This window comes from Lathamus discolor, chromosome 5, assembly GCF_037157495.1.
Source record: "Lathamus discolor isolate bLatDis1 chromosome 5, bLatDis1.hap1, whole genome shotgun sequence".
NCBI lineage: Eukaryota > Metazoa > Chordata > Aves > Psittaciformes > Psittacidae > Lathamus > Lathamus discolor.
Genome location: NC_088888.1, coordinates 17846231 through 17872021, shown reverse-complemented (window position 1 = coordinate 17872021; position 25791 = coordinate 17846231). Strand labels below are relative to the sequence as shown.

Genomic DNA, 25791 nt, shown 5'->3' with positions numbered 1-25791 from the left:
AGTGAAAAGATTTTACATGACAACTTTTGGTGTCAAGTGTGCATAACTATCGTAACAAGTACCTGCCAGATGTTCCGTAATATAGAAGAATAACATCAATTTTATAAATGCAAATGTGAATTAAGTCCTTAGGAATAAACACAAGTGTAATAATAATAATTAAAAAAATCTCACCATGTTCAAGATAGACATTTTTCCTTTGTAAAATGAAAGGCCATAAAAGCCACAGTAATGCCATAATGAGATACAAAACAAACACAGGAAAAAATGATCAAGAAACAGGATGAAGCAGCTATTGCTCCTTGTGACTAGAGCTATCTTGCATAATAAGCAAAGTCCTTCATAGACAGCTAAACCTAAAAAAAGCAGTTATAGAAGTTAATGGAAGTGGTCAGTTCACAGTTTTCAAGGACTCCACAATCACCTTGCTCTGATGCAGATGAAGCTGCAGGAAGTGTCAGAGCAATCTCATTTGTAATGATCTGCTTCAAGGTGAGGAGGTTTCTTAAATGTTATGTGAGGACTCCTTACGTGATCAATATTCCTTTTACCTAGAAAAACCTAGATAGCAATCTAGTCCATGTACATTTTGGGTAAATTACACAGGGATGGTGAAACATATTTAAACAACAAAAAAGTAGAGAAATTTTTAACTGTGACATGGGCCAGTTCTTTATAATGACACTGGAACTGTTCATGAATTTTGCCAAGCCAACTTTGCAAGCAGGATGTATCACACCTATACCTAACTGAGCATCTGTACACAAAATATAAAATTCTCATCAATACCAAAATGCTCACTATCTTGTATCACCACAGTGGCATCAGCCACTTGTTTGCAACAAATGCAAACAGCCTATCTGCAGCTTCACTGAACGTATTTCTTTTAGAGAAAAATTCTCCCACAGCATTTTATGCATATGACAGAAACGTGTGTGTGTGATCACTGTTACTGCAACTACTGACAGCAAAACCTAAAAACTAGTTGACCTCCAAAACCTCCAAAGCATAAGGGTAGGCTTTAACTGGTCCCACCAGCACCCATTCAGGTATGAGAAAGTTACAGAGTTGTTGAAAACTGTTATTCCTCATCAGTGCTGTGCCCAGCACAGCTTGTTCCTGCTGGGGTTGCCAGAACCCAGGAACACTCTATTAGCATTCCTTATGCAGTGTCCTAATTCCACAGTCCAGCATGTAACAGGAAGACTATAGTTACCCGCTTCTTCCCCCTGAAAGTACCTTTTGGCAGCAGAGGGTACACTGGTATCAAAATTAGAACACCATGTATGCGAGTGTTAGTACTAATCCTGTTTCCTTTCCTACACCCCCTGGGTAAGCATTCAACCCTGTTGAAGAAGAGATACTCAAGATAGAGAAGCCTGAAATTAGATCAGGTCTAACAGAAAAGACTCAAATCTGTTCTACTGCTTCAACAATTGAAATGTTTCAACCATAAACAGATTAAGTGAATTTTTCAATCTTATGACCATTGTACCAGAGCTTAATAGAGCTCCAGAGCTTCTCAACCTGTACCTCTCTTGTGACAGCCAGCATCTGTTAGCTGTGTTTCCGGATACTCTGCTAGTGGCACTGAAAGCCCCAGCACCACCTGCAGTTCACACTCAGTAATGTGAGAATTATTTGTCTGCTTTTGAACAAAACAGTAATTACTGCATTGGAATTATGCATGGCTATCACCAAGACAAACTGCTTTCACGGACTCCATTCAAACTCAATGCATCTGACTCAAACATTCATGAAAAGGAGGTATTCTTTCCATAAGTCATCCTCCCTCTCACACTGATAGCCAATTACATTTTCAAAGGCAAGCTTGACTGATATAAGCCTGCAAAGTTATTATTTTTATTAAATCCAGAAGAACATTGTTAATTATAGCTGTATGTATTGACTTCTGAACAAATACATCAGGAAACATTCAAGACTATTGCTTGGATCAAACAAAGAAAAACCACCTTCAGATTTTACGGTTCTGAATTCCAATAGAAATAACCTCTTGCTTTGTGAATTTGTAATGAGAAGAGAATCTAAAAGCTTTTTGCTGAAAAGCAAGGTTTTGCTTTGCTTTAAGGTAGTTTAGCTGCTACATTAAGAGCTACACATCAATTTATGAAAAAGCAGGAAGCATCTCCCTTGTTTACTCTTTATTAATTGTCAATTCACAAGCACAACATTTCAACATCTCTTGCCAACCACAAATAACAGTAATACAGCACTGGAAAACATAGCTAAACCAAACATTTGCCACTGAAAATTTGCCTTTTCTTTGTACTTTGGTAAAACAAATGGTCTCTGAAAGCCAAACTAGTCTGAACTTGTCACTACCAGCCACGTATCTCATCTCTTCTATCAGTATCTGACTCTTCTTTCCCAGTTAAAGGTGACTTATACAGATACTTTTTTTTCTACTGAAAACAGCAAAAAGCAATTTCAACAGCTGTGATTCATCTGTAGCTCAGAACCAACAGCTTCATCCTTCAGATAATCAAGCATTTTTTTGCCAGGTCTTTCAATGACTTTTCCTTCTTTACCTCAACAAAGAAGAATTTATGAGTATCTGTTCAAAAGATTACTTCATTGGTTTACACATTTTCATCTGTGATAATGAGCCTGGTCTATAAACTCATACACAGCTACATATTTCATTTTCCTCATCGTAATATATGCAAAGTAGAAGCAAGCAATTAATTGCAGAATTAGGGAGAGGTGTCATACTGCAGACCAGCAAATGAAACCTCTTCTTATTTTTATTTTTACTATAAGGCCCCAGCAGACTTTTTGGACTGCTTCAATTCCATCATACAAGATTATGTAATGCCCTAGTTACTACAGATTAAGAGAGCTGCGTTCTTGCTTTAGTCCTATGTAGCTTTGTAAATACTCAAGACATGGATGATTTGTTTTACCTTGGAGACAAAGTATACTGTGTAATTCAAAAAGAAGCTGTAAGAATTTCACATCACCAAACCCTACAACTGACATCCAAATTTGAGAACGGCAGTAATGTGGTAAGACATTTTACCAGTTACTCCAAAAACAGGGCAGGCAAAATAAGGTTCAAAACCAAATTATTCAGATTTGGAGCAACTCCTGCTACTTAAGGATTAAATCAATCTTTACAAACTAAGCAACTGACCAAAATTCAACCTAAGGCTCAGACAGTGTTCAAGAACTTCAGGCTGACAGTTATCTGAAGAAAAAATGCTTATCAATAATCTTCCCAGTAAAGCCTGTCATGTAGTGAGACTGAACACAGATCACAAACCCAATCTGCTGGTTTTGCCACGAGTTCCACACGGGCATTTGCTTAACTCATACTGCTTGATGCTATCATGTACACTGAAATGGTTTCCACGCTAAGGTGCAACATACTGGATGAAAACTATCAAAATATCTTTGTTTTAAAATTATGAGTAGAACTGTGATGACAACATAACTCATTTGTTTTCCCTTTAAAAAACCGCCAAACAAACCAACAATTGTTCCCAGCTATTTGAAATACTTTGCAGCTTCAATAAAAGGCTTATTTATGCATTTCCTAATCAAAGAAGAAAGAGCTTTGATCAAAATAAAAGAGAATTCCCCTAATACTACAACTTCAGGCATATACTTGCTCATTTTTCTTACAGAATTATAATTTTTCTTCACAATAAGATTCATGGTCTTGTATAGAGTACTCTCCATGTATCTTCTGTAGAACAATTAAAACATAAACTTTTCAGATGGAAATACCATCTTCCTGTTAGTTTCAACCGTTTAAGAATTTAATTTTAGATTTTAAAACACATTAAAACAATAAAGGTTAAACTTTCACAACAAACGAGTGTTTCAACAAACACTATCATTTCATTTGCCAAGGCTCAAGTGAATGTTCCATGAGTACAATTCTAAACTGGCAAGTATTCCAAAAGAGCCAGAACTACCTATCGTTCATATAATAGCTTATTTGACAGAATTAAGCTAACTTTGATTAGAAGGAGACAATGGCACACTACCTGAATCGTTGCGGAGGTACGATGACATGGCTGGGATGAGGCAAGACTGACTGAGTAGCTCTAGGAGAACGGATGGAAGAGCGGTGCTGTTTTGTCCTCTCCCCTCATGGCTAGTTTGGGTGTCCCCATTTGTTGTACTCCCTGCAGGGTTTATGTAACTGGCAAGAACCTGAAATACACAAAAATATGTCATCAAAATTTATCTATTTTAGGCAAAACAACTTCCTTCCCTTAAGGTAGATGCCACAATACTTTAGTAGCTATTTTGCCAATTCAGAACTGGTATTTAGTTCAGCAGTCCCAAAGATGTCTCAGAAGAAATTCTATACAGTTATTAGATCATGATTACAACTTTTGCTAATTCTGAATTACCGCAGAAGTTCAAGTACTATGAATTCTGACAAACCTGCTGGAGTTACTCAAAGCAGGAGTTTGCAGGCTCACACTGAGACATGCAGCTGATGAGTCCCATTCACTTTAGAACACCAACTAGCAACAAAAGATGTGTGTTTTGCTGGTGGTGTTTTGTTTGTTCTACTGCAAATGTTTCAAAAACATTTGTAACTTCCTTTTGGATGGGTCTTCATGGTTTACAGATGAAATGACAAGTTACAGTGACCATGACAGTTATTTGGAACAACCACTTGTGAGCATGGCTCTTGCTTAAGTGAACAAAGAGCAACCTTTCCCACAGTGAAGGTAGGAGTCGCCTCACACTGCACACCTGCTCCTCCCTTCACAGGTCCTGACCATGTGCTGTACAGCCTAACATACTTCCATGGGACTGATTTGTGCAGTTTTCCTGTAAAACCAAGAAGGCTTGAAAGGCTGTATTATCTGAGCTCTCAGGGGCTCTATTCACCTTTTCAGCCTTTTCTCCTTTATTTCACTCCCTTTTTGCTCTGACCCCATTAACATGGTATTTTGCTGCAGCATCTTACCAGCACCTCCATACAACAGAATTTCTCTAAACAACCTTTCTAGAGAAGAGACCTTTGGATGGCATAATACAAAACACTGCCTAGAAGCTCTGTTGAGAGCTACTTCAGGTGATTTTGCACTTTCTTGCTTAGGAAGGTTGTTTCAGATTTTATTTGATTTACTTTTGCAAGAGACATGATACTTCTGCCTCGTAATCTACAGTGACTGAAATAACTGATTATATCAAAATGATAACTTCGTCAGTCAGGTCATGGCATTTTCAAAATTTCATCTCCTTTGTGCTCTGCCCCTGCAGTGTAGCTCATGCATCTGAGGTGACAGTTCTGTGCATGAAATTTTTCACGACTAGACAGAATCTCATTTTCCCTACGCTGACCTAAGATAACAGGGGTTGGTTCCATTTCACAATGGACTGAAAAGCCTAATTATGCAGTATTTTCTTCTCCTTAGCATGAGGCATTTAGAAGGCAGACTTTTACTAGTGATTTGCTATTGTCATTTAATTGACATACTTATGATTTTATAGTATGCCTGCATGAGGTCTTCTTATACTGATATAATATATTCATTAGCACCAGTAACAACCACAGGCATTTCCTTGAAGCAGACTAAAAATACATGAGAAATTAACAGGTAGGATTAGTTGGCATAAAGCCCAAAATGCCTGTTCCCACATTCTCCTCCTTTAATGGACAATTTTTACTTTTGATTGAATGCAGCAACATTGACAGAGGTATGTGACAGCTCCAGGGAAACACACTGGAATACTTCTTCATTCACTGTCTATTCAGAACTGTCACCCGGGCATACCCACGCTGGTCTTTTTTATGCAGCACCCTAGTGATGTTTGAAAACAGCCCCACTCAAAACATGATCTATACCATTTTTCATGTACACAGGTGGTTGGTTGTACATTATTTTTTGTTCAAATGACCACAATTACTCTGCTATATGACTTAAAAAAATACAAGCTCCATTTTTACTATGCAGTTCTAATTTTTCAAGTACTTATCATTAAAGTTTTGTTATTACACACCTGTAGAAGGCAGGTCACATGCTCTTCTTCTAGCCTTTGCTTAGTCAAAGCTTGTTCAACATCCCATCCTGAAGCTGTGGAGCCTGTTCCAAAGCCTGTACCCTTGGCCCAGTATAACTGCTGTTCTTCTGTAGATGCAGTGTTGTGTGTACTTGACACCTGCGGCTAAGTTAAGAAAAGTCACAATAATTTCATGTTTTTCATCTTATGAACATTGTCTTTAGAAAACCTTTGTTCTGCAAAAGAATGTAATCCCAACTTATCAACATCATAAAGATATCATCAGCATTCAGTGAAATTCAAAGCTTTAGATAGGAAGGACTTCGCCACACACATGGAGTTCCAGTACAGATCATCCCTAAATTGTTGTCAGTGGTTCTTCAATTTGACCAGAACGGTAAGCCCATTTTTGTTTTCTTTTAAGGTACTACTACCGCTTAAATGATGAAAGGTATCAGAATGCTACTTAATATCAAGGTAAACATCACAGCTCTGTAATTATTACTGTTTAGCATGTAGTCAAGTTTAATAATGTATTCAGAACGAAGGGGATGGGAGTAGAAATGTTATCAAAAGCACAAAAATGAAATGTTGCGATGCTAAAACATGTTGCTTTTGAACAAATGCCCCAAAATAGCAAGAGGTTTAAGTTACATGTATAGCATTGAAACACAAAATAGTTCCTCTTCAGGTAAGGGGACGGGGGGGACAGGGGGGCATAATATCTTGTCCTTGAAATCATCTGAGAGAATGCATTCTTCCAAAGCTGCTTGTTCAGGTTTTTCCAGTGGTCTGCCTCACTGCATTTTACTAACATAACTCCAATATAATATTGTTTGGCTGTTATGAATATTTAAGTACTTATGTTAATTTTTAAATTTTACCATATATTTGGTGAAAAGGATGCAAACAAAAAAAAAAATAATCTGATCTGCACTTTTTAATCAATGCTCTCCTAGTTAAATATTCAGCACCCTAAACAAGTGACTTAATTTTGGGGAGCATTGAGCACTTGCTACTTTCTTTACTGGGCGACAATTAGCCTTACTGGAAACCAGGCATCTGAGTAGATGCCCAACTTTAATTTCTAATACTTGATTTACAGCTCTGAAGTTTCATTTTCTGTTCTGTTCTTCTTCAATAAACTTTGTTAAAGGTTATATTTGAAGGAAAAGAAATGACATATGAAATTACCACAACAGTAAATAAAGTTGCCACCTATGAAGTAGAGAGAGCAGTCTGGAATCACCATCTAACTTTTACAGCAGCAATGTAATGCATCTTGGTGATGAAACAGCTGTGTAGTTATTCTCATGCAGACACTGCTCATTGCATCATTCATTAACATGTTACGCCTTTAAAACTCAAGAGGACTGTCATACGCACTGACTTTAAGCACTCAAGGGAAAGCCTGGCCCCAGAAATATAAGCCTCAGTGCAGGCTTGATGGATCTCTAGTTTCAACTTACCATCTATCATCTGACAGATGCAAATTATGAGAAAGCAAGCTGTGTAAGAGGTCATGGTAGAACTGAAGCAGAGATAAAAATTAATGGTTGCCCTTTCCCTCCAAAAGCACAAAAATTTAAGGCGTTAATGTGCCAGTAGCCTGAAACCCCACCAGAAGCAGAGTATCTCAACTTCCCCTTCAATTTGACTAGGCATTAAGGTGAATTACTCTGAGGCACAGCTTCATCTCTTTCTTGCTCAGCCCCTCAGTATGAGCTGATAAAATACAGACAGCCCTATACTTTGCAGCTACCTAGCTACCTAGCTATTTAGCCACAAAGAACTTTTTCGTGCAAGCCTCTGCCACAACAATGCTAAAGAGGGCAAGTCATGAAGTTTTTTTAAACACTTGCATAGGCAATAGGTGTGTTATGCAGAAATGGCAACTCAGAATCTTAAAAAAACAGGGGGTACATGTTCTGAATAGAAGGTATAATACAGGAAGCACCCTTGAAAAAGTTTCATGTTGGTGATTCACTCAGGATCTTGAACCCTATGGAAAATTTTTGTCTTTAGGTATCATTTACTCATCAGTAAAATGGGTATAAAATAATTGCTGCATTTATTCATTAATTTTCACAACTCATTTGTTTGTGAAGCATTTAAGAGGAAATAGTTTGCAGCCAGTAGAGTTTAGATGATGAATACTAAATAAGGTAATGAGGTCATGCTATCTAATGAGGATTAAAAAACCACTATCCATTGAACATTATGCCTCTCATACACTGAAAAAGAAGGTCTTATAAAAGAAACTGATTACACCTTAATGCCTCATGACAAGCCTTCTTTGTTGGTTAAATTTCATGATTACTATGTTCATTTGCAACATGCAAGGACAATTAACTTATTCAAGTTCTATTAAATTATTTTTGTTTTTCATTCAATGCCAACTCTGCAGAAATTAAGACTACAATGAAAGCGATGGGATTATTTTCTTTTCTGTAGTTAAAACTCTTACTACTTCTCAGTGACAATAATGCTGCTGCTAAACTTACCTCTGCCTGGTTGGGACTAGAGTTGGGCACTCTTGGTGCATGGTGGCTTAGAGCTGAGAGACAAGCGAGGATAAGATGTATAGCCCCAATCTCCAGTGCCATGCGCCTAAGCAGTACTCCATCATCAGTAGTTAATGGTGTAGTGCTGAACAAACTGCGCAACACATGGAATGGCAGAGTTGGAAGCACATTTGCTGAAGGAGACTGCAGGATATGACCTAGATCGAAGAAGAAAAATATCAAACCCATATTTTCTTTCAATAGTTCAGTACAGCCTGCTAATCTCTGCAATAATCTATAAGAAACACATCCAGAAAACTACTAAGGTCTTAAACATTTGGATACAGTGAGCTACCTTCACGAAGAAATTTCAGCTTGGGAAGAGTGTAGAAGAAAGAATATTTTTTTATTTGTTATGGATTTTGTTAAGAACCCAAGTTATAAAATCTGATTCACCATTTCCAGAGGGAAAACTTAATCTGTGAATAATAGTGAGCATACTCCTGTATTTGACGACACTTCAGCTTGTTATTCCTGAATTAAGAAAACAAAGGAGGTTTAGACTAATTTAAAGAAAAAAACCCTAGAATTCCAGCTACAGCAAATTAAAGAATGCACACAGTCAGCTAACAGCAGCTCAGCTGAAGAGGAGCTGCAGTTTGTCTTTTTTTTTTTCTTCCATATTTATGTGCCTAAAGTGGGAATTAAGTCACTGACACAGTGCAATCTGTGATGCTACTCAAGTTGATTGTGTGGCGAAATCCTAACATAATTTAAATTAATGAGCTGCATGTTTTGTAGTAGAATTATTTTAAATTTTTAACCCTTCTGCATTATGAACAAAAATTATTTCTTTTTGAAGCTACATTTCAAATAACAGTGAACCATTAATGTAACATACTCAGATGAGAGACTGTCTCAATTTTTTCTGTATTTTACCATGCATTTCATATTCCTTCCCCAGTGCATATATAGAGATATCTGAAAACTGAAAATACTTTAAAATAGCCAACTCTGTTGAGAAGTTTGCTTTTCATTCTAAATATATTTTCTCCCTCATTCTTAGAGTTTATCATCTGTATTGTCATACTGATATCTAAACTGAAATGCATGTTTAAACTGAAATACATGTTTAAACTGAAATACATGTGTCTATATTTGTATGTATATACTATGTAAGTATACATTTGTATGTCTATAACTACACACACCATACACATGACTTAATTTATATCTGTCTGACACTCTGTAAAGACAGTAACACAAAGGAAACAAAAAGTCCTCTGGGATCTTCATAAATAAAACTGAGCACCTCTGGAAAAGAAGCCCATCCGATATACTGGCAGAACTGCAAGTAGCAAAATGGATATATAAGTTTAGCTCTTCACATTATGTGAACAAGTAACGAGGTTCCAGGTGTACAAAAAAAAAAAAAGCATTTTCAACAGAAAAGTAGAATATATACAGAGAATGAATGTGGGCTACTGGGTAAAACTGATCCCACATTTCATTGAGTTGAATTCAGAGGTTTGGCTTACGGAATGGACAAATTCATTGTTTAGTCCAGCAAAAACAAAGGCTAGGAGGGAAGACAGTTCCTTTCAACAAATGCACTGAAGAAAAAAGAGCTATATATGATGAACAATGCTGGCACAATGATAAATGGGCAAAAACTGGATATGAATAAATGTAGGCCAAAAATGAAAGCAGCCCCTACTTATCAGGAAAATAAGATTCTGGACCTGTATTCCAATAGCAATAGTGGATGCACACACAAAAATGAAAGTGACCCAGATGTTAAGGGTTTGAGCTGGTCTTTTTAGTACTAAAAAGAAATAAAATAATTATTTGCAGTAACATGGGACTGGAACCACCCAAGGATATAAAAATGAGTCTTTCAGGTAGTAACTGCTTTATCCAGTTTATTCTTGTCTACTGTCCTACAGCTTGATAGGGCAGAAATAAGAAACAGAAGGGAGAGTAAACAAGATTCTTAGTTTCTCAGCTGGTCTTATAAGCTCCATGCTATCCACCACTCTATAGACTGCTGAATAGACTATCTTCAGTTGACTGCAGCATGGAAAGAACAGCATTATTTTCAAAGTCATAATGAAAGGCAATGTCTTAAAAGTATGAAAACATCTTTCACATACACTCTTCCAGTTTTTCAAAACACTAACAAATACAAATATTAGAACTACATGCAGAATGACAGGTTGGGTTGCAGACACTGACTACAAATTGCCTCGACTCAATCTGTTCATTCATTGAAGGATACCCCATTTCTCCCTCTGAACTCACACCATTAAGGCAGAGCTCCTGCTTAGCTAATTTGATCACTATGACCGTTAGATCTTTCTCTTCTTAAACAGTGTTATTCAATAGTTTATTCTACTGGAGCTATGCTCCTATCCATATTATTCTGCATTTGGTTGCAGAATTATATGATGTTTGCTCAATTATTTGAGTGTATCCAGCTACTTGTATTGCTCTGTTTGAATGCACTGTCATCTTGACAGTGTCACTCTAAGTTTTATCAGCAGTTATTTTACAATTACTGGGACATCGAGATGAGAACACTTGAACACTGATGACTGTGACAAAAACTTTGCAAGACAGAATTTAATATTTAGAGACAAAAGGCTATCAAAGATGTTATAGAAACACAGGTCTGCATAAACCAATTCTAACTTCCTGCTAAAAGCATTAAAGTGTAAATAAATTTAAGTAAAATGATCTAGCTGTGGTCTACAAAGAAACATAATAATTGCAGCACATACTTCCTTCACCATCATCTGTAACTCCCAACACCAATCTCAACAGACACTGAGCATGTTTCCGTTCTTTTAGCAGCACCTCAGCATAGCCCGGGAGACGAAGAAATAAACCAAAGGCAGCCAAAGAATGTGCAGGTATGGGAGACATAGTCTGAACTGTTGACTTGATCGGTGGAGGTTCTGCAGCAATTGTTTCTGGTGCTTCATACACCAATTCCCCTGATTGTTCAATGGTGACCCATTCAAACTGATCGCTGTCCTTCTGCTTTTCCTGTGTGGTTGATGTAACCACTGGAGTGCTCACCTTAACCGCAAAAACAGCAAAACAATTTTGTAGTCATTCATTCAATCAAACAGGCAAAAATGTTATTAAAGTTAGGATCTAAAGGACATCCATAGGACTCCATTAAAAAGTCACATGAAATACACTACCATTTACAGATACGGGGACCAGGAGAGACAACTAAAAAGGGCACCTGTTGTGTTTTTAATGTAGCTCTAGAAAGTCCTGCCTACACAAGCAAGCAACTCTGTTTTGCCAACCTAAAACTCTCAGTTAAAACATGCTGCTTAAAATCTAGAGGCATAGGAAACAAATTACACTGAAATAAAGAATACAAAGATTAGTTTATATATCAGAGTTAAATAAGGAATTGACCTTTTATTTTTAACATTAAACATTGAGTGTGAATTCAGGTATCTGATTTTTAATTATGTGCTGCAAAAAGGAGAACAATTAATCATAATACCTTTAAAAAACTAAGAAGAAATCCAGATATCGGCAGGCTTGTAGCAGGGGGGTTGGACTAGATGATCTTTTTAGGTCCCTTCCAACCCTTGGGATTCTGTGATTCTGTGATTCTGTGATCTTGTGCTCCTTGTGGGCTTTAGATTGATTTGGCAAGCTTTATTATTATTAATCTCCTAACACAACAGTCTGCTATTCTGTTTTATGAACTATGCAGGAGGACTATTAAACTAGAGGACTATGCAGCCAGGCAGTATGATGGGAATTGGAGTTTAAGGGGTAACAGTTGTAAAATTCCCCAGGAAACAGTCATACATTAGGTTAAAATGAAGGTATGACAGCCAGGTCTCTCTCACAACTAAACATCACAGAAGTTTCAGGCTTTTATGCTATTCAGATGAACTGATGCAATCATATTTAAATTTTAGTATTTATCACCAGACTGCACCATAAAAATTAACTTGAAAAGCCCTTGCAGAATTTGTTCAGAATACCAAATTCCTAATTAAAAGTCAAAGCAATGTTTAGCTGCATTTATTCCGATCACCTACACATTAAGAGAATAAGAACTATCAGTGACTTAGACAAATATAAAAGTAAAATTAATGAATGAAGGGTCTGGAGAATTCATCAGTGTTCACTCTGAATCTTCAATTTGCTATTACTGCACTTAATTTGGTTTTATGGATCACAGAATTCTTATTCACTATTTGAATCCAAACTTACATCAAGCTAAATAACGGTGAAAAGAAAGTAACTTCTCAGGACTATAGTAAAAGGAAGGAAGAAAGGGATGAAATTTCTCCTGGTCATAAGTTGCCTTTTGTCTTTTGCAGAACCCCTTCAAAAAGATTTCCTCAATACATAATACACTTTATCAGTCTTGGATTTCAAAATTGTTTATGTGAACACATTTCCTTAACTTTTGATTTCCGAACTGCACTGATACCAGACCTCTAAAACATCTCTGCAGAACTCTTTACAAAGAATTAATATAAATTATCTGATCTCACTAAAGGGTTCCTATTCCTGCCATAGTTTTGCAGTCAGGGTACTGAACAGCACCCTGTTCATGAATTAATTCATGATTAATTTAATTTCAAAGGCAATAGATATTCACAGTCTCTCCTGTTAGGAGTATCAGGCAAAATTTCAAAAATAAAGCTAAACAGAATCTGAGTAATTCACAGGTTATTTTTCCCTTTTTAATAGTTTGTGTACCAGAACAGCAGCCATAGGAATAGTTTCACACTAATGCCACTACTGACACTTTTGAAATGCCTATCAGTGCCTCCAGAGAAACTCCATACATAAGTATACAACTTCTTATATTATCTTCTAATTACTATTTACAAATATAATTAAGATTATACAGTTGTTTATTATTTACAATAGTAAATTTAAATAAAATCATATAATCTGCTTTGAGAACTAAATTTCACTTAACCGTTAAAAAAATGGTTTAACGGTTAAGTGAGGTGATCAACAGAAGTGAGGCAATCAGCAACAGCAAATTCACGCACTTACTCCACAAGGACATGGCTACTCAAGCAGACTATAACATTTACCTGGACTGGGCTATGTTAAAATCACTTGCCTATTTTAAAGCAGCTTCCCACATAACTGAGATGTCAAAGTGAACCATAAAGAAATATGAGGAAAATACTATCCTTCAACACACACACACACACACACTTTTAGCATGGTTTTTTACACTGACTTTTTCACTCACTTGCTGAATCACATCAGGATAAAGCATAGGGAGTCTCTCTGCAATAAGGGCCAATCCACCCATTCCTGCAAAAACTTGCAGTGGAGACTGAATGGGACAGGTTTCAAGAAGTGATTCATCTAGAACTGCATCCATACACTCATCCCCAGGACTGATGGCTTCATCTTCAGGGCAAGGTCCCAGTAAATCCACATGCTCTACAAAAACACAGAGGAAAGAGAAATTAAGACAACATCATCAATATTGAGTTTATTTCTTCATTCTCACTTTAAAAACGGACTTCAGAGGTACCAGTTCCTCCTTAAGCAAAACCTGAGGCGAGAAGCTGAAATGAATGAGTGCAAGAATATCAAAAGAAAATTAAAGCATTCATGGTACTTTTTTGCCAGTGATGGCAGATCTTAACTTGTTATTATTTATATGAAGCTACATGTTAACGATTACATTCTTAAGTTTTATTAAAACTTGATCTATACCTTCAAGACGTTTTTTAACTGTCTTTCATCTTAGAGATGAAAATAGGTTTGCTACTCTTTGGTTAAGTTCATGGCTTAAGAAAGGGGAGACGCTTACTTAAATTAGTCTTGCTTTTTCCTCAAAAATGCTGAACAAGGACATTTCTCCCTCCCATCATTTAACTCGGCATCCATAAAGTTGTATCACCACACCTATCATTCTCACATCTCCTCTCTGTGAGGTGTCCAAATGCCCGTCTGCCAAAGCTGTGAAATTTAATGCTACTCTTCCTCATAAAAAAGATCAAGATTTTTATTTTTAACTTCCTACTCGCCTCCATCCTCCCAGTTTATGACTAAGCACCCTAATATCTTGTACAAGAGACAAAAAAAAGATTATTTCGCATAGCAATGCACACAGGTTGTACATACAGCACCCTACCACAGTTAATTTTGCAAAAAATCAACCTCTTTGCTCATTACTGCAGGAAAACTTCAGTGAATAAGCAATAATCTAAAAAAATCTGTATTGTAGTTATGTTGTTAAATACTACAAGGCAGTAGTCCACAAAGCCTTCACAACATAGCCACATCAAAAAGCAGCATAGGTCAAGTGGTTTCACTATCTTTTAACTGTGATCAGTCTGATACAACCTTTTTTTTTTTGTTGTTCCCCAAGTTTTAACCACAGATATTTTATCTTTCCCTAATTTGAAAGGGAATAGGAAACAGCAGGTCCTTATTATCCTAATTCTCAACTTTCTAATGTGCAAGAAGCACCAGATTACAAATATATCATGGATATGCTGCAGGGGAAGCATGCAGCTATGGAGCAATATGATCAAAGTATCAGATTTAATAAGATCAAGTCAGGGACGTGTAGGAGTATGTACATCAATTCACACTAATTCAACCTGACAGGCTATGAGAAATAGAAGAGGACAGAGACCTCCAAAGCAGGATCTTCCTTCTAAGAAAGAGCCCAAACATAAAACTTTTACAGAGAGCTTTTACATCTACTGCTCTTAAGGATACAGACAAAAACCACTTGCGGAAGTTTTCTGTATCATCACAAATAGTGGGTGAGGATGTCTGCAAATATGATGGTCTCAGTAAGAGATCACCACCTTGTATCAGAGAAGTGGAGGATTCCACCATGCTAGGCTGAACATGACTTACAATTTTGGATTGCTTGTGATGACATGAACAGATCAGACCACAAGAAAGGTTAGATTTTCTGTGATGAGGAAAATTTTTAAATAAAGATTTTAAAGGAAGACTCACCCCTCTGCTTTACAGTGCAAAAAGCTGTAAGCCTTCCACAGAAGGAAGAAATAAAAAGAAGCTCCTGTCTTAAAATAGAGCAGTGATTAAATTGTAATTCTATTCTGTGATTGGCAGACCACCTTAGCTTAATCTCAATGAACCATTTCTCTAAGTCCTTCCGTGAAAGAGCGCTTTCAAAATATTTCAAACCAAATTCCTGGGATACAGCTCCTCCCTCCCCCTTCCACAGCATTGTTAGTAATAACAAGCAATTAGAAAAAAACCATCAGCAAGAAACAGACCATGTTAGAAAATGTTAAAAGTAATGTTTTTAAAAGCTAGTCAGAAGACCTGCTTAGATGGGCTTCAGAAAAATTCCCATTTTCAAAGAAGCATTTAAGTACCCAAGATGCCACAACAGAAAAATTCACAGGCTCCTAGAAATTGGATGGTTTCAACCAGCTCCTGCATTAATCTACCCTGATAATCAGCATATACACTTGCTACAGAAAACCAGTATACTTGTCAAGAAATAAAGTATATGGTATCCATACAATAATATAATTGTACCATATATGTAACACTACAATGAAGAAAGAAAAGTGAAACCAGAATAAACATATTGTTGCATCTTACAGATACAATCTAAAGATGGGCAATTAATTTGTTCTTTATTGTTAAGTTTTACACTTGTCTTATAGAGAATGGCTCAGGAACATCATCCAGGAAAACACAGAAAATTGATGTTTCTTAACAAGAAAATCAAAACCATTTTTGTCCCAAAGAAAAGCATTTTAAAAGGAAGATGCCAAAAAAGTAAGAACACTCACCTTTTTCTGTGTGAAGACGTTTAAATGAGTCTGTTTTTGATAAGCTTGGATCAGAGATGACTTTGGAGCCAAGCTTAACTGTCAAATCTATTGATCGGTATCCTTGAGGGAGTTTACGGTCATAGAGCAGAGTCAGAAGCTGGGCAAGTGTCATTTCAGCTGGTAACGGTTGGCCTAAGCAACAGTGGCATCAAGTCAGAGAGGAAAATGATGATTGAGTTATTTTAACATACATGTCCAGGTGCTGCTCATTACTTGTACAACAGATGCCAAGTGGACTAAATATTACCTGGCTCCAAACCAAGGCCTTAATTTTATCATTTGTTCTCTTGGGAAAAGGGGCCCCATCAGTTTGGAACCAACCATCAAAGAACCATGCCAACATTCCCTAAGGCAGCTCTGTGCTGAGAGACTAAGCACTTGGCATATCTAATGAATGGCTATAATTTTATGTGCATTTTAGGTGAGTACTGCCTGTCCCCTAATACTAAACCCCACCCATGAATTATTCTTGAATTGTGGTGACATAAAGGTAACGTGACCACAAGGTAAAATGGCTGAAATGGAAAAAAAAGGAGGGGGAACCAAAAAACCCTGCAATTCTTTTTTCAGTCCTATTAATCCCAAACATAGCTCACTACTCTTGTGCTGGGACACAGCTCAGCGAGAAAAAAATGAATGGCACTGCCAGGAATAATTTTTGGAGCAGCAATGCAGAATTGATATGAACATGCAATACAGCCCAAACTGGTTATACAAATCAAGATTTTGGCCACTCTGCTGTTTCCAAAGAATATGTTCTTCCCTGAAATTACAAATTACTCTCAAGGCAGAACAATTTTTCCTGATAACAAGTAGTGAATCACTTCTGGTAACACCTGAGGTGAAATATTCTAGAGTTGGATTTTATAATACACTTAGCATGCCCACTTCATCTTGACTGTACGTTATCAAGTAACGCAAGCTCCAGGAAGGTCTTTAGTAGCAACCTGTTTCTTCAGTGGAAGATGGTGTCTGAAGAAAATAAAATTAAAAATGTCTTGCCAATGTGCAACTAAGTGTTCTACATTTTCTTTAATAACCGATTCTGCTTTCCATGGCTTCCCTTTTTGTAACAACTGGCACACGACGTGATCAACCTCACCACACAGAATGGTTCACATTACCATTAGTGGACAGTCAGCCTTTGCCAGCAAGACACTGAAAACACACACTGAGTTTTGATCTCCTCTCCAAAATAGCAGCATTAGCTTTATCAATTTTAGATAGTTTAATCTAAGTATATGATCCCTCTAATAACTGCCAGAGTTTAGCCTCAAATAATTCTGTAGTAAGCTGCAATTATTTTTTATTAGATGAAAATGACTTTGATGAGAAGTTTACCACTTAATTCCATCAGCTTGTTCCTTATTTCTATACTATAAACCAGATAAGCTGCTCTTCTGCATAATATTCAAGTGTTTCATCCATGTTCCTGTCCTATTATCTTTAATCTAAGGTTCAGAATTCCAGTGTCACAACCAGTCTCTCTCTGTAGGAGATCACAGAATCATAACCATAGAGTATCTCAAGTTGGAAAGGACCCATACGATCTCCCTCTCTATGCTCCAACTACAACATTACCACCAACTTTGTCCAGATACCTGATAAAATGTATCTGCTATATGTAATCCACGACTAACTGCTTAAGACATGCTGTTTTTGAAAACACAAGTATTATGGAATTCAAGAATATTCCTGAACTGGCAAATCAACCTTCCAGAGAGGAATATAAGTTGGCTGCCCACTCAGAACAGGAAGTAACAGGGCACAAATACCAGCTCAGTTCTGCCTTGCAAGGTGAAAGAAAATGTGAGTCACCTTATGAACCCATCCCCCTTTTATTTCTGAGTGAAGGTGGAAATAATGTTGAGATTTTGTTTATGAACAAGGAACTACAAAGAAGATCAGCACAATCGTTACTTTTGTCAAGCCACTATGATGTTAAAATGCTCCACTTCTTGTTGAAAGCTGTTACCAACCCAGGACAGCTCTACAGTTCCAAGATGCTCAATAAAAAGATAAAGATGTCCATTAGCATTACATCTACTTTCTGATGACATACCAGTCACTGAAAAAGACCATAAGACTGAAGTTTAAAATCAGTTGTTAAAGTCACCTGGTAGAAGTTTATGGTATAGATGAAAGACTGGAACACTAATAGTCTTGCTGGAAGATTCTCCTCCTGAGGAAGAGGTACCTACTTTATCTGCCATCACTCTTCCTCGCCTTGATGGTGGACGTGGAGGGGTGGATGAAACAGCTCTTTTTGACTGAGATTTCAAACCTAGTACAGAAGAAAAAAATCAAATTTGTTCTAGTATTTAGTAAGTTCAGTCAGTCAAGATGCAATGCACTCAACAGCTTCAGTGATAGCAAAAAAGATTAATTTTTCAGCACTGAGTAATTATATATCAGAATAGCATTCGTGTATAATACATATTTGGAGGTAATCCTGGTATTTTTACAGTTGTAAGGCTGCACGCCCCCCCGAGCCCCAAACCATAACTGTACTAGATCATATCATCCATAAAGAAAACAAAAACTATTCTGATTCTGCTCTTAAACTTAGTTAAAGAGCCTGTCCAGCAATGGGTCCACAGTTAAACATTTTTAAGTTGTTTTTTCAACTAAAAGTAAAAAAGGCAAAAAATTTCTAAATTGACAGACATTTCAGCACAGGCTACAGACAGCAACCACTTCTCTGGTCTACAAACATGACTTCAGCTGCAGTAATGACAGTACCACATGATGAAAGGCATATTTAAACATACTTTTAAAGCTGCCTTGGTCAAAGCATTTAAAGTAAGCACTTCATGATAATTAAAAGGCAAAACTAGGTATGTAAAAGCTTACTAAGCACATATAGCAAGGCTGCCATATTTTGGAACAGGTTAAGTTGACTTAAGGTACAATGAAAATATACTGCTATCATGTACCCTTCTATGCAGGTGACAGACCAGCAGGTTAAGATCCAGACACATACAACTACTGCCTTATCATTAGTTACGAGCAGCTGCAAGACCAACAGCATCCACACCTGAAATGCTACAATACACTCTGGTTTCAGCTGGTCAGTAGGAGCAGCTCTAATACAAAACATACTCTCCAATAATCTCAGTATACTGAACTAGCTTTTCTCAGGAAGATCAGGCTCCAAATACTATCTCTGCCCTCTATTAATTTTACCAATAGAGAACAAGTTAAATACTGGATTTACGGCTCTGAGGACATTAAAAAACCCCAACAAATCACCAGAATATATGAAAAAATAAAGACAAAATAAAAAAAGATTTCACAAACAAGTGGTAAACCCAAATGCAAATAAAGTAAGCTTATATTTAAACTATTTTACTTAACTGGAAAAAATGCAAACAAAAAGAAGGAAATACTTAAGTCTGCTTCATTCTAAACAGGGAATGGGCTATATATCATCAGGCAGTAGGATCAGAGACGTACTGGGATAAGACATCGCTGCTGACTACCTTATGCCCTATCTTCAAGCTTGGCATATTATTATTTTAATTCATAGATTCTTTATTCATGTTTTAAACCTTCACTTGAAGCCAGTAACATTTTAAATATTACCAAAACCTGTTTACCCTGTTTAAGTGGCACCTACTGCAAATATCTTTCCAGATAAATATGCTGTTATTAACATCAGCTGTGTTGCTTTAAATGTATAACAACACCCATGAAACTGCTGCCCTGTTCAACACTTGAGTTTAGAGTTGTATCTAAAAACCTGAAATAAAAAGCTTAAGAAATATTGGTGTCAGAAGTCAAAGGAAATCAGCATCTCTTCTTCATGCTTCATGAAGTGTAAATGAAATTGAGGTACCTCAATGAAGGCAGAAAACTAGACAGGAGTAGTTTGAAGTTCATTAATCTCTCCACACACACCAGAACTTCCAACTGAAAGACTAATGATCTCTACAGACATCATCTGAACTGTAATCTTGTACCACTGCAAAATTATTATGTTCAATCCATAACCTTCAGAATACTTTTAGAGGAAAAGTATTTACATGACTGATTTCAGGAGGATCTTCACATTAGCTTTTAAAAGGTGAATGCTTGGAAGAAAATCCTGTATTTGTGGTTTCCAAGTAGAGTAACAGTTTTATGCTTACATCTCCACCTGACAGTTTTTAGCAGAGTTCCACCAGTTGTTATGCAAAGTATATGGATCTTTTTATTTCCAAAGCATATTATGGGAGTGACTGAACTCTGATGCACCAGCCACTGCTAAAAGGTAAAGACAGCGATACCCATACCACAGTAACAGTATACAAATACTAATATGTTGCCAGGTAATCCGAGCTCCATGTGTGTGTCTACAAAATCCTGTAAAATGCACTAGTAACAGCATCCACAACATAATCACTGATACATTCAGGTAGAAATTTATCAGAGTACATAATCTGCTAGAGGCAGTTATTCTACCAGGAAGCAATCTTTGCTGCCTAACAGCCGGTCAGATTAACTGGGCACTACAATTTTTCTAACAGTCATTAGTAATAAAACCATGGTTCGTAGATACTCCCCACACAAACACACCCCCTTTCAACATCAGAAAGATGTTTTTAGATGGTAGAAAAGAAAAAGACATACCAGAAGCAACGACAACACTATAATTGTCCTGAAATCCATTTTCTGCTTTAACTTTTTCTTTCTCTTCATAGTTCTTTTTTTCTTTATCTTCCTTCTGTTCATTAATTAGCTTAGCTGTAATACTGGGGGTATCTATACAGGGTTAAAGAAAGGGCAAGAATGGCATTTCAAGACACAAAGTTGATTTTATTAATTTCTAGGGTGTTTAACGAGGCTATTCTCAACTACTTTTGTGGCTCAGAGTTCCACCCCTGGCAGTAATAGTCCGATAAGAATCTATGAAGTAAGGTGTTATGATAATTCTGGTCCTCTTCCCCCCAAAATCTCTCCTCTGACAATTTAAAACTGTAGCAGTTTAAAACCACTACCTGATAAGCCAAGTGTATTCATGTTAAAACACTACTTCAATCAAAGAAAAATGAGATTAAGCAAAAAACAAAAACCCCTAAACAACAAAAAAAACCCAACAAACCAAACCCACCCCAACGTCCCAAAAAACCAACCCAAAACACCACACCAAAAACCCACAACAATAAAAACAAAAAAAATCCAAAACTTTTTTCAAGGACACCTGTAGACTTCTTAAAAATCAATTGTTATATACAGGTCTGGGTGTTTAGTGTTATATATTGACCCAATTTCACAACTGGCAAGTGTGACTGTTGCTTTGAAGCCAGAAGGCGTACATTATATACCTAAAAGGTGCGCTGCTTGCTTAAGCAAACATTACACTACTGCAGTTCAACTGGTTTGGTTCAGTCAATTAGTGCAGATCACAAATATCAGCAGGCAACTATTAGATGACACGAGTGGTGACAATGGATCACTTAACACCTTGTAAGGTACAACACTGGCACCAGAATAGCCAAATCTAATTGCTTCTGAGTAGTAACTTGTTTCCACACAGCCACAGCAGCCTTAGGCTATAACCACAAACTCAAGACCTAGAAGTACCATCCAGCTCAGCTTTAACTGTGTATCACCAGTGGGTGACGTGCTGAAAGAGATATGGTTTGACAGCTTGGAAACACATTATTATTTGTGCCTGAAGACATTGGTTATATGTGTGCCATAGTGCAGACCGAAAGAAGATACAGAGTACGAAATTGTGAAACTGCTGCTGTAAAAAATTCTTATTATTACTACTACTACTATTATTATTTAACTTCTCTACTTTGGTCTGAATGCCCATTTAGTGCTGGAGAATTTAAAGGTCATTAATAAAATTACTAAGGAAGCTTAAGCAATGGTATTTTTACTATTCAGGTGATACTCAGATTTGTTATTCTATTTTTCTGACCATCCCAGACCAGTAAATTAACACTAAGTTGAATGAAATACAAAACAACTGGTATTCGTCCTAGGCAATCCTATCTACAGTGATACTGCACGTTTTCTTTCCATGGTGAAGGAATGCGAGTAGCAGATCTAGCAATGATTTTAGAATCTCTCCCTCCCACACACTTTTTTTTTAAAGACTGGGAGAAAGAGCATGACATGAACATACTCATTGTGATTAATTTTTGCAGCAAGCAAGACAATCAATTTGTGACACTAACAGCTGAGTTAACAAAAAGGAAGTTAACCCAAGGGCCAGACTCTGACACAAGACCTTCACGACTTACTATTTGTTGCAGTGGCAGTCTTTGCTTCTTTTCCTTCCCTCTTCCCCAGTCCATCCCTTCCTTTCTCTCTCTCACCCCAAACACACATTTTACTCCTCATATATTTAAGTCTGCTTTACTGTGTCCTAACCATGGACTTCATGGAATGATAGAAAAGTATCCCAAAGCTTTCAATAACAGAGAAATCACTTTAAATGAGGGATAGAAATGTAAGAGAAACTGAACTTCTCCAGAATTAATTATTCCAACTTAAAATGAGAGTTAAACTGAGGAGTAATGATTCTGCAGCAAACCCCAAATTTATGGTGCCCTACAAAGTCAGCATTTGTGATCAGTTTCAATTACAGGCACTACAGTATGTAACATCATCACATTCCCTTCCCCAGTCCCTATTAGCACTGGCTATCAAGCTGACTGCAATACACCACTAAGGCAGCTATTCAGTACAGTTTATGTCACTGCTCAGCAACTGACCCCTACCTCATATGCAGTGACTATCCCACCCATTACAGTAACTCTGACCATAAACTGCACAAAGATCTGAAGACCTCAGTCACATTCCACATGACTCTGTCTACACAGTAAGTGAATACAGAATTCTATCAGAAACAGTGAACTATTCCCTGGTAAATAAGCTTAAAGCTTTTTTCACTGGTTTTCATTCATTATTTTTTAATTAAAATCCCAAGCAAATTTCAACATAAAGATTTTAAGTAGATGCAAAAAAACCCCACAAAACTAGTCCCTCTGAACTCCAAAAAAGTTTCCAAAAAAATTAAACATACCAACGTATCTGCAGACAAGAACACACATACCCATTCAGATGTGTGTGCTTCTAAGCACGCACACTTCTGTGCATATCTGCAATATGGCAGTTCTATTTTCTGAAGTGTTAAATAGATGCTAAAGTTGAAGGTGGGATTCATTTTAAGATTAAGGCATCTACCATTCAGGTATCAACAGAGGTGCTGGTCGAAAGAACTCCTTAGAGAGGGATTCATCTCTCCATGTATATTTAAGTAGTACAACTGAGAGTACTGAACTTTGAACAAACAAAATTCACGCCTTAACATTATCCTCTCATTGTATATAACTGTAAAATTAATCTCAAATTATGGTTTTCAATCTCCACTTAGTAAGCAAACCCAGATGTTTATGTAACAGGCAAATATATATCCACAGAAATTAGATGGAACCTTCATTAATGTCCTTTCCATAACAACATGATTTTATCTCTGTCTTGAGATAAACTTTTAAGTTCCAGGATATTTAACTGACATAACCTGGGAACATTTAAGTGAGTGGATGAAAGACAGTGTATTTAAAGACTGGTATTACTGATAGCTGCAGTATCATTTGTATGGTCTTGTAGATATCCTATGACAGATCTGAGAACACATTAATACTAAAAAAAAACCCAACAAAACCCAAACCAAACCAAAAAAAACAACCCTAACAAAAAATCCCAAACGAACCAATCAAAAAACCTCCAACCAACCAAAAATGAATGAAATAAAAATCCCACCTTCACCACCCCAGTTTTATAGAAACAAATAGTTCTATACTATAAACAAGAAACAGTTCTATACTATAGAACAGTATTTAACCTGTGAAAGCACATTTTACATGCAACATGTAAGGCACACTGAAAAGCCTAAAGCTTAACTCACTGTTTCATATTTGCCATTTAGCAATGAATACAGCAAATACTTATGTCAGACATATCTAGTTTATGCAGTTTTTTTGGGTTTGAGGTTTTTTCTTTGAAACTGTATTTTAAAAAAGTAAAATATGAACTATTGCAAACTTGCCTGACACACGATCAAGAACCTCTGCTAGAGTTGTTGAGACAGGCAAGTGAAGGGTACGAAATTTGTGTCCAGCTCCATACATTGGATGTTGAATGACATGACTGGTAGCATTAATTCTACCTTTGTACAGCTAAAAAAAAAAATAATTAAAAAAAATTAACTTTTATCATGACTGACATTCACAAATAAGTTAAAATATTATGTTCTTATAAACTTACCTCAGCAAAATAAAGCTAGATCTTAGCAATCTTTAGCATGCTAAAAATGAAAACTGACATACCCTTCAACTTTGAAGGTACACAGTTAAAATGCATTAAATTAAGACAAGTTTATTTTTTTAACCCAAAAATTCAAAAGCCTAGAGTATTTTTAAGACCAGCACCATATCAAATATGATATGTTAAAAAACCACAACAAAACAATTACTTTACATAGCTGTGTATGAGAGAAAAACTGAGTCTGAGACTTGCAATTACTTACGAAATTAAAACTTAATTCTGAAATTAAATTAGGAAAATCACAATATACTTGGAGTAGAGAAAGACATCGTTACTCTATTGCTCTGACTTGAGGATGAAGTTTATTCCAGACCTAATATCTACCTTTTGCTATTATGACGGAAACCTAAGTCACTGCTAATTAAAACATTTCAAATATTTTATCTTAACATATCTTAGCTTGAGCTCAGTTTGCCTTTTGCATCATTCTTTACTTGAAGTATTTTTTACAGTTATTACACTTATCCCCTTCCTTACATCATCAGGAGACGCCTTTACTAACACACACATACAAGACCAATCTATTGTTATGCAGTATTATAAAAAAATTTAATACTTGATGACAATTGCAATTTAGCTTCCAAAATACAGTTTTGGTAAGAACTTGTGATATATAAATGGGGAACCAATCTTTCAAAGGTTATGCTGTCAGATAGACTAAAATTATATGCTGCACATCCACATTATTTTTTAAGGTTTCTCTTTGGATGCTAGAGGAGGAATCATTTCAGTAAGAACAGAAGACTGTTTCCTGGTCGTTTCAATAGGAGAAATTGAATTATCTGACAACTTCTTTTCAATATATTTTTTTCTCCTTTTACATATCTAGTAACATTCTGTAAAAATTTGTTAAAACAAATTAGTAGAAGACAGATGTTACCTTCACATTACCAATGGCCATGTTAACAATTAATCTCAGTTTGTGCTAAAACCATATTTGCTCCTCCTTTTCCATTTTATACTATCTGATCCAGTTCCCCTGTCATATATCTCATGTAGTACTTTACTTCTAAGATATAGTAAGAACAGCAGAAACCAAAGCAGAAAATAACTATTCTTTGTGAGTAGCAAATATTTTAATAACTTCTGGTTTTCCTTTATTTCTTTATTCACAGCATTCA

General features: G+C 36.5%; 1 protein-coding gene across 2 annotated transcripts in view; it reads right to left on the bottom strand.

Annotated features, from left to right (window-relative positions):
- BIRC6 (baculoviral IAP repeat containing 6) overlaps positions 1-25791 on the bottom strand; it is a 173959-nt gene that overhangs the window by 50202 nt on the left and 97966 nt on the right. For both annotated transcript variants that reach the window (XM_065679912.1, XM_065679913.1), the window contains exons 57-65: positions 24393-24522; positions 20957-21088; positions 18462-18629; positions 16304-16477; positions 13753-13949; positions 11276-11576; positions 8496-8713; positions 5992-6156; positions 4014-4182 (exon numbers count right to left, since the gene is read on the bottom strand). In XM_065679912.1, coding sequence (XP_065535984.1) covers positions 4014-4182; positions 5992-6156; positions 8496-8713; positions 11276-11576; positions 13753-13949; positions 16304-16477; positions 18462-18629; positions 20957-21088; positions 24393-24522 — 1654 coding nt within the window. The remainder of the gene's footprint in view (positions 1-4013; positions 4183-5991; positions 6157-8495; positions 8714-11275; positions 11577-13752; positions 13950-16303; positions 16478-18461; positions 18630-20956; positions 21089-24392; positions 24523-25791) is intronic.